Genomic DNA, 10,304 nt, shown 5'->3' with positions numbered 1-10,304 from the left:
TAAGTGATTTCTGGTAGCCAATGTTGATATTTGAAATCACCAAAACAAACACGCCCCTACCCCAAAAGGGTCTTGGCCCTATTTTGATAGCTCCGCCCCACACATACATATGCAACCCAGACAACGATTAGTTCTGTGAAACAAAGCAAAACCAATGTTACACCGTGTCTACATCGGACGTGGCGCAACAAATCCCTGACAGAAAACTGCTGCCGGATTCTATTTATGACGTGCTGACACAAATTTCTTCTAATTTTTAACGCTCGTTTGATCGCGTCCACTGTAGGCAGACTTTAGCTGTTGTAGGCACGGTGTTACTCACCTATTGAGAAGAAACAAAGCAACCTCGGCGTCCGATCGCAGGCCTCCGCTCCTTGAGTTCTCCAGCGCTGGAAAGCTGATCCATATTTACACAGGTCCTACTTCTTGCCTTATCGTTCCGCAGACATTTTCCTCTTTTGTTTTTTTATCCGCCATCTCTATCTTTCTGGCCCTCGGGCCCCACACATACGTACGCAACCCAGGCAACGATTAGTTCTGTGAAACAAAGCAAAACCAATGTTACACCGTTACACCGACACAAATTTCTTCTAATTTTTAACGCTCGTTTGATCGCGTCCAGTGTAGGCAGACTTTAGCTGTTGTAGACACAGTGTTACTCACCTATCGAGAAGAAACAAAGCAACCTCGGCGTCCGATCGCAGGCCTCCGCTCCTTGAGTTCTCCAGCGCTGGAAAGCTGATCCATATTTACACAGGTCCTACTTCTTGCCTTATCGTTCCGCAGACATTTTCCTCTTTTGTTTTTTTATCCGCCATCTCTATCTTTCTGTCCCTCGGCTCGGCTAATGTCCGTCCTGTGCACTGAAAGCTCTCTCCTCCACATCACGAGTAGACACGCCCCTTACTGCTGATTGGCTACAAGTTTGTTTTGCTATTCGGCCCGAATCAGTTTTCTAAAGTGTTTTTGAAAAATTACATACCCCACCTTTAATTGTCCACGGAGCAGAATTCAGTCAGCGAGCGCACTGAGCAAAACACTGGCATTTCAGCGATGACTCATCTGAACGCTTCTGATTGGCCATTGCATTCATAAACTCAACAGAATCGTATGTGATTGGTTATAATGCACAGCGCTGTAAAAAACGTCTGTTCTGGACCAGTGCCAGCCAAAGTGCAAACGCAGATTTGAATTTAGAATCTGATTTTGTGCCGCACTGAATGTTCTAATCACACCAGTATGATTGTATTAAATATAAAAAATATATATTATTCAACTTTTTTTTTTGTCTTATGGAAGCTGCATTCAAAATCCACATGTCCTGCCTATAGACTGTATAAAAACATGGACGTAGTGTCCATGACGTCACCCGTAGGTTTCCGAAGAGCGTTTTTGAAGCTCAAAGTAGGCGGAGCCAGCCGTCGCAATCCACCTGTCACTCAAGTGGCCACGCCCTTAATTATGCAGAACTTTAAGGCTTAATATAATGTAAACGGATGAGTTATAAAAAAAATTCACCCGCCTCACAGTTGTCATGAAGGGCAAAATTAGCTATATAGACCAAAACCACTTTTGAACCAGGCTGTAAACATGTTTTTTTCTGCTGTAAAGTTGGGTATTTTAACATGGGGAGTCTATGGGATTGACTCCCTTTTGAAGCCCGCCTCTAGCGGCCAGTTGATGAATTACAGTTTAAGTCACTTCCGTGTTGGCTTCATGAGAGAGAGCGAGAGGTTGCCACTTGGTCCTGCCCCGGCGTCTGGAGTCAAGGGACCTCATATATAAAATGTTGTGCAGAAACCATACTAAATTTGATCTTACGATCATCTCTCAAATTTGCATAGGCTACGTGTGATTCATAGAATGAACATATGCACAGAAAATGCAATGTGAAGTCTATTAATCGCAAATGATATTGAATGATCTTTGCATAAAGCAATTCAAATGTGCCGCAGCTCTCTCAAATTCAATGTGCATCTGACACAGAAGTTCACACAGTATAAGACAAGTAAGTTTTGAGTAGAAACATTGCATTAATCTCATACTTTAACTCTGAAATAGATTAATGGCTCACACTGAATTTCTGAAAATTCAGAAATTTCAGAAAGGATCACGAATCCCAGCATGGCCCAAATATTATTTTAAACATTTTTAATTGGATTTTTGTGGGTTGAACACAGTCAGGATATAAATGCATTTATTTGCCCTAAAATTGCACTAAAATGACCATTTTAAGATATTGGTTTACGCTCATGGTCTTATTACTGTGTTTATGGAGTCATGTTAATAAACCCCCTCTCCCTCCTTTTGTTCTGAGTTCAAAGGTTACTCTGGACATTAGGTGATCTTTACACTCTCACACACACACACACACTCACACTCACACACACACACACACACACACTCTCTCACACTCTCTCTCTCACACACACACACACACACACACTCTCTCACACTCTCTCTCTCACACACACACACACACACACAGACTCTCTCACACACACCCACTCACACTCACTCTCACACACTCACACACACATTCACACTCACTCACACTCTCTCTCACACACTCACACACACACACACACATACACACTCACTCTCACACACTCTCACACACACACACACATTCACACTCACACACACTCACTCACACTCTCACACACACACACACATACACACTCACTCTCACACACTCTCACACACACACACACATACACACTCACTCTCACACACACTCACACTCTCTCTCACACTCACACACACACTCACACACACACACTCTCACACACACTCTCACACACACACACACATACACACTCACTCTCACACACACTCACACTCACACACACACACAGACTCTCTCACACTCTCACACACACTCACACACACACTCAGACTCTCACACACACACTCACACACACACACACACTCTCTCTCTCTCTCTCTCTCTCTCTCTCTCTCTCTCTCTCTCTCTCTCTCTCTCTCTCTCTCTCTCTCTCTCTCTCTCTCTCTCTCTCTCTCTCTCTCTCTCTCTCTCTCTCTCTCTCTCTCTCTCTCTCTCTCTCTCTCTCTCTCTCTCTCTCTCTCTCTCTCTCTCTCTCTCTCTCTCTCTCTCTCTCTCTCTCTCTCTCTCTCTCTCTCTCTCTCTCTCTCTCTCTCTCTCTCTCTCTCTCTCTCTCTCTCTCTCTCTCTCTCTCTCTCTCTCTCTCTCTCTCTCTCTCTCTCTCTCTCTCTCTCTCTCTCTCTCTCTCTCTCTCTCTCTCTCTCTCTCTCTCTCTCTCTCTCTCTCTCTCTCTCTCTCTCTCTCTCTCTCTCTCTCTCTCTCTCTCTCTCTCTCTCTCTCTCTCTCTCTCTCTCTCTCTCTCTCTCTCTCTCTCTCTCTCTCTCTCTCTCTCTCTCTCTCTCTCTCTCTCTCTCTCTCTCTCTCTCTCTCTCTCTCTCTCTCTCTCTCTCTCTCTCTCTCTCTCTCTCTCTCTCTCTCTCTCTCTCTCTCTCTCTCTCTCTCTCTCTCTCTCTCTCTCTCTCTCTCTCTCTCTCTCTCTCTCTCTCTCTCTCTCTCTCTCTCTCTCTCTCTCTCTCTCTCTCTCTCTCTCTCTCTCTCTCTCTCTCTCTCTCTCTCTCTCTCTCTCTCTCTCTCTCTCTCTCTCTCTCTCTCTCTCTCTCTCTCTCTCTCTCTCTCTCTCTCTCTCTCTCTCTCTCTCTCTCTCTCTCTCTCTCTCTCTCTCTCTCTCTCTCTCTCTCTCTCTCTCTCTCTCTCTCTCTCTCTCTCTCTCTCTCTCTCACACACACACTCACACTCTCTCACACACACACACTCACACACGCACACACACAATCATGTGCAAACCGACACAATGACTAATTAGGCCTACTTTATTACTTCATCTCTTAGCAGATATCACTTTTTAGCACTTGATCACTTTTTGTAACTGACGAGTACAAAAAATTAATAAAATAAGATTTATTATAAATTAAATTAATATTTATTTTAGTTATTAATACTGTATTGCATATTAACGTTCAATATCATAAAACGGAATCTGTACAATATTAATAATTTTTTAAAAGATGTATTTAGTTGTATTTATTTAGTAACACACACGCATAATATGTGTGTGAGACTGAATGTTTAAAAACAATTATTAGTATTGTCTGTATAATTATCACGTATAACGATATTTATGTAATACTTTGTGTAATACAAACAGAGCACACCAGTAACTAAAGCATGATCAGTTACAGTTATGAACAATAAAAAAAACACAAAATAGGGAATAAAAAAATCTTACGCGAGTATTCTGATCAACGGTCGTAAAACTTTCAAAGCTGTACTGTGATTGGCTTATGAGGCACACGTGATCCACGTTGACCGTTACACCTGCTTATATTCTATGACATCTGTTGCGCTTTACACGCGTTTCTGTGAATGGGATGAACTGCAGTGTGGGATACATCGGAGGACGTCCAGCCTTCTACAGGTAAGAGCCAATCACGAACTGTTTAATACATGCGCATTTAAAAAGCTCCGGTTTCCATAGAAACAGCCACACACACACACTCACACTCTCTCACACACACTCACACTCTCTCTCACACACACACACACACACACACACACACACACACACACTCACACTCTCTCACACACTCACACACGCACACACACAATCATGTGCAAACCGACACAATGACTAATTAGGCCTACTTTATTACTTCATCTCTTAGCAGATATCACTTTTTAGCACTTGATCACTTTTTGTAACTGACGAGTACAAAAAATTAATAAAATAAGATTTATTATAAATTAAATAAATTTTTATTTTAGTTATTAATACTGTATTGCATATTAACGTTCAATATCATAAAACGGAATCTGTACAATATTATTAATTTTTTTAAAGATGTATTTATTTAGTAACACACACACATAATATGTGTGTGAGACTGAATGTTTAAAAACAATTATTAGTATTGTCTGTATAATTATCACGTATAACGATATTTATGTAATACTTTGTGTAATACAAATACAAACAGAGCACACCAGTATCTAAAGCATGATCAGTTACAGTTATGAACAATAAAAAAAACACAAAATAGGGAATAAAAAAATCTTACGCGAGTATTATGATCGACGGTCGTAAAACTTTCAAAGCTGTACTGTGATTGGCTTATGAGGCACACGTGATCCACGTTGACCGTTACACCTGCTTATATTCTATGACATCTCTGTTGCGCTTTACACGCGTTTCTGTGAATGGGATGAACTGCAGTGTGGGATACATCGGAGGACGTCCAGCCTTCTACAGGTAAGAGCCAATCACGAACTGTTTAATACATGCGCATTTAAAAAGCTCCGGTTTCCATAGAAACAGCCAGTCTTGAGGACTTGCGGTGCGCATGCGCGCTGACCGGACCAACCGGAAGCTTACGCCTATACCGCTATTCGTAAGAGACTGCATATGGGACGGCATGTGTCGGATTGCATTGCTGATTAGAAATGTTATTTAAATGAGCTTCGCAAACAGTTCTTGGCATTTCGGTATTTCCCCATTCAAGCAGATAGGAGTTGATTTTGCATGCGCAAAACAGCTGCCCGGAGGCGATGAAAATATGGCCACTGAGTGAACCGAGTTTACAAGAAGCGGACTTTAACTACAGTGACACCAGAGAGCAGGTAACTCCTCAATTCATACACTCTCGTTCATGCATTTAACCGTGTGCTCGTTTCAGACACTCCAAGGACTGCTCATCACAATTTGAGTTTCAAAAGATTTTATGCATGTGCTGTATTTTTTATTTTATTTATTTTTTCTTCATGTTAATCACGTTATCACGCATTGATGAAAATGACAAATGATTCCAAAGCATGTCGATGTATGTAAATCAGTATCTGTTTGTATATGTGTTTTGTGGTCGTGCTCCACTGCATAAGCTGACACCTCAAACTGATGTGTTGTCATATTGAAATCAAGGGTGTGTCGGTGTTTAACTTGATATCCTCGGACAGATGCAGCTGTATGCGGTGCATTGTGAGCTGAAGGGAGGAACGGAAATCATATATACCCCTAGAAAAATACTGTTGTGCTGCTATGGAACATCAATGGAAATCTGACTTATCAGATGACAGTACCATGACACTGTACAGTAACAAAGAACAGCCGCTCTATTGCCATTAAACATATCATGGAGAACTGTGTTAATAGCATAATTTTTTAGGACGCTACATTAATAGTGTGAGAATATGGTATCACCGCTGTACGTGTGTATAGATGGATGAATGGTTGCATAGATTTACAAATGCACATGTGTTAACCCCTGAAATGCTCATCAGCAGTGTTGGGGAAAGTTACTTCTAAAAGTAATGCACTACAATATTGCATTACTCCCTAAAAAAAGTAACTAATTACATTACTTAGTCACTGGCCCAGCCAACCAATCACCGCACACCCCGGCCCAGCCAACCAATCACCGCACACCCCGGCCCAGCCAACCAATCACAACACATTTTGTATTTCAGAAGGCGGATTTTATTGATTTTGAGGAATACTGAATCTGTTTTTGTGCGGGTGAGATGAGTAAATTTGTGTTGACATTTAGTCTAGAACTACAGTAAGATCATGTTCACACAGCGCACACAACACCTCTGCACTTACTCCTGATTTCTCTCAACATGGGGACAGGAGAGCTGTCAGTCAATACATGCGAAACAAAGTAACTGGAGTTACTTATTTGAAAAAAGTCCGATATTAAACTCCGATATTTCCTTCTAAATGAAAAAGTAATGCATTACTTTACTAGTTACTTAAAAAAAGTAATCTGATTACATTACTCGCGTTACTTGTAATGCGTTACCCCCAACACTGCTCATCACACCTTTTCTCTCTCTCTCTCTGTCTGTCAGATGAACGGGTCAGTCGGGCCGATGCGTGTGTTGGTGACAGGCGGCAGTGGGCTGGTGGGGCGAGCGATAGAGCGGGTGGTGAAAGAGGAGGGCGGAGGGAGAGAAGGAGAAACATGGATATTCCTGTCATCTAAAGATGCCAATCTTATGTAAGAGCTCCTGGTCAAACACTCATCAGACGTCACACAGTTATACAACACAATCATTAAACTATTATCACATATTATAAAGCATGTACTTTATATTTTATTAGTGCATGTTATGCAAGTAATAACAATAATGTTCTGTTGACACAAAGAGTGATAACTCCTGTTTATTAGAGGCGTAGTTCACTGTAGTTTTGTCGTCTGCCACTTTAAATGCACAAGACCTTTAACCCTTAAATGGCGATCATTATTACATATTTGGGCCTTTAGCAACCCAGAATGTATATCTAACATGGATGGATCTCTAAACAACCCCAGTAGTAAAAAAACATCCTGATATTTTAATTTAAATTACAAGGTAACAATAAAAAACATATTTCGTCTGAATCGTTCCCTATCCACTATATAGTCAACATACAGAAAATACTAATTCTGTGAGCAAGTGACTGAATTCAGCGTCTATTTATAGTGTAGGGGGCGGGACGCTTCAGATTCTAGAGAGGATTTGATTGGACAAAGTTTGATGAGAAGCTGAAGTGCAGGGTGATGTCATCAAAATCATATTTACATATTGGCGAAAGTGAGAGACTGCAAGTTTTGAATCCTTATATCTTGTAAATACGAATTTTGTCATTGTTTTGGAGCACACTAACTTATAGATAATATTAAGGCTAACATATTCATACTAAAAGCCCAAAAAAAATTCAATTTTGATTTAATGGGGACTTTAAGGTCCTTTGCTGTCAATGTTTTTATTGTTCATCAGATGGAAAAAAAATCTTCTCAAAGTGAATCCACCAATATCATTGCCACGTGCCATTTACATAGAACTGGAAACTTCATAGTTATCCTTCTTGGTATGAACGGGCCGTAACAGTAGCATTCAAGCAGGAAATATTACATAAATAATCAATTGCATAGTCTTTTCTGTATGAAATATATATATACACTGATTCTTATTAAAGATATTCAGTCAAAAGCAGTCAGAAATGTTCTTCTTTTCTTTGGATGTTTAATTAACTTTAACGACTCAGACAGTAGCCGATATATTAGGCTACTGTCGCTTTAAGAAGTCATGCACGTATGTAATATATTAGACTTCTTTCCTTTCACTCAATACATAACTGACTGCGTTTTTGTGGATATGTATGTGTCTGTTTAATCGTTAAGGCGCAGTAAGTTGCAAAAATAATGAAATTAGTTTCCCTCGCGCTGACAGAATGCGTCTTATACAGTAGCGTAGATATGAATACATATACACATTACAGAAATCTTTTATTTTATTGCCTGTCGCCCATTTGTGTCATATGCGTTACACGTGCTGCTATAGGAGCGCTGAAGAGACGAGAGCAGTCTTCCAGAAGCATCGTCCGACACACGTCATTCATTTGGCCGCCATGGTGGGAGGACTCTTCAGAAACATGAGACAGAACCTGGACTTCTGGGTAATTATTAACATTAAAAAAAACAATGGAAATATACAAATGTTGGACATGTATTAGTGTTGAGTAATTAAACTGTGTATTAACCCTATTTGGTTGTTTTCAGAGGAATAATGTGCACATCAATGACAACGTGCTGCAGGCGGCTCACGAGTTCGGCGTGGTGAAGGTCGTTTCTTGCCTTTCCACATGTATCTTTCCAGATAAAACCACCTACCCTATAGATGAGACCATGGTGAATACACACACACACAGACACATACACACACACACATACACATGCACACACACACACACGTACACACACATACACATACACACACACACACTTTAATAAGCAGATATTGGGATGGTTTGTGTGTAGCGTTCTTTTAAAGGGCAAATTTTCCATTGCATCAAAGGTTGAAGCGCTGCACTGGAGCCGAACACAGTCATGTCTACGGAGCACACAAAGCACGATCTCCTTATTGCAACTCGATTTTTGCAGTCTCATATTTGCATCATAACTAACACAGTGAAAGCAATGTAAATAAGAGACTCGTTGAGCAGTGACAGCTTTGACTTTATTACGGAAGCTTTGCACTTTGCACTTGGATGGGTGCACAAGTGCAGAGCACAAGTACGGGACACCATGTTTGGCCACACGTCACATCCTTCCTTCCTTCCTTTTTTTTGGGGCTAAAATGCAGAAATCATATTTCTGATAGATTCGTGCTGCTACGTCTGTACACGAGCCCTTACATATTACACCCATCACAGCTCATAAAATGCAGTTTATATTTTTATGTTTCTCAAGGTTGGTTTATAAAGTTTGCAAAGTTTATTTGCACCCAGAAAGGTCTTTTTTAATTTATTTAACAGTAGTATTGCTCTTGTGATTGATGGACAGACTCTACCATTCTCCTGGTTTCAAATGCTGGCATTGCAGAAGGGTAGAAAACTATTCATATTGTAAAATTGGGAGTTAGCTGTAGTAAGCTATAAAACTTGCAGTATGATTTTATTGCAGAGGAACCTGTCGTGTGTAAATATCAAGAACATTCTGACCCCAATAAATTCTCATTGCCTTGATACAGAAAAAATTGTCGTATTTAAATCATAATAAACCAAATGCAACATAAACACAATTATAAATAATATTTAGCCATTTAAATGTTTCATTTTTAATGTATATAATTAATTGAACAACGCGCCTTAGCTGTTGTAAACTCACTGTAAACCACGGCTTCACGGGGGTTATTGCTTTTATAAAACGGTTATTCCATATACGTAGCAAGGTTTCACAAACTAAAGCAGAGCAAATAAAGTGTAATGATATTAATAAACACAGTATTCTTCCACCAAACAATGTAGCTCCTCAGAAACAGTTGTGGTTGCTACAAAGGGGTTGCTGTGCAGCACACAGAAGTAAACAAAGGTGTGTGTTTGTAGAGTAATTTACAACAGCTTTGAACTTGGCTCAGCCAATCAGAATCAAGGACCGGAACGCACCGTTTTATAACATTTATTTTACTATAGTAATGAGATTTTGTGATGAATTGTCATGAAAACTATATTTATTATTATTCAATTATAGGGGAAATGTTTGTTTATGTTTCATAAGTTTAAAAACCTGTGTGTGTGTGTGTGTGTGTGTCTGTCTGTGTGTGTCTGTCTGTGTGTGTCTGTGTCTGTGTGTGTCTGTGTCTGTGTGTGTCTGTGTCGTGTGTCTGTGTCTGTGTGTCGTGTGTCTGTGTCTGTGTCTGTCTGTGTCTGTCTGTCTGTGTGTGTGTCTGTGTGTGTGTCTGTGTCTGTGTCTGTGTCTGTGTG

General features: G+C 40.4%; 1 protein-coding gene across 1 annotated transcript in view; it reads left to right on the top strand.

Moving 5' to 3' along the window:
• Positions 1–5,411: 5,411 nt before the first annotated feature.
• LOC107567026 (GDP-L-fucose synthase) overlaps positions 5,412–10,304 on the top strand; it is a 43,748-nt gene continuing 38,855 nt past the window's right edge. Inside the window, exons 1-4 of the mRNA XM_016252611.1 lie at positions 5,412–5,680; positions 6,908–7,056; positions 8,384–8,498; positions 8,602–8,730. Of these exons, the coding sequence (XP_016108097.1) occupies positions 5,609–5,680; positions 6,908–7,056; positions 8,384–8,498; positions 8,602–8,730 (465 nt within the window). The 5' untranslated portion in view covers positions 5,412–5,608. The remainder of the gene's footprint in view (positions 5,681–6,907; positions 7,057–8,383; positions 8,499–8,601; positions 8,731–10,304) is intronic.

Source organism: Sinocyclocheilus grahami, unplaced genomic scaffold (genome assembly GCF_001515645.1).
Source record: "Sinocyclocheilus grahami isolate Dianchi unplaced genomic scaffold, SAMN03320097.WGS_v1.1 scaffold1122.1, whole genome shotgun sequence".
Taxonomy (NCBI): Eukaryota; Metazoa; Chordata; class Actinopteri; order Cypriniformes; family Cyprinidae; genus Sinocyclocheilus; species Sinocyclocheilus grahami.
This window is presented reverse-complemented; position numbering and strand designations above follow the sequence as displayed.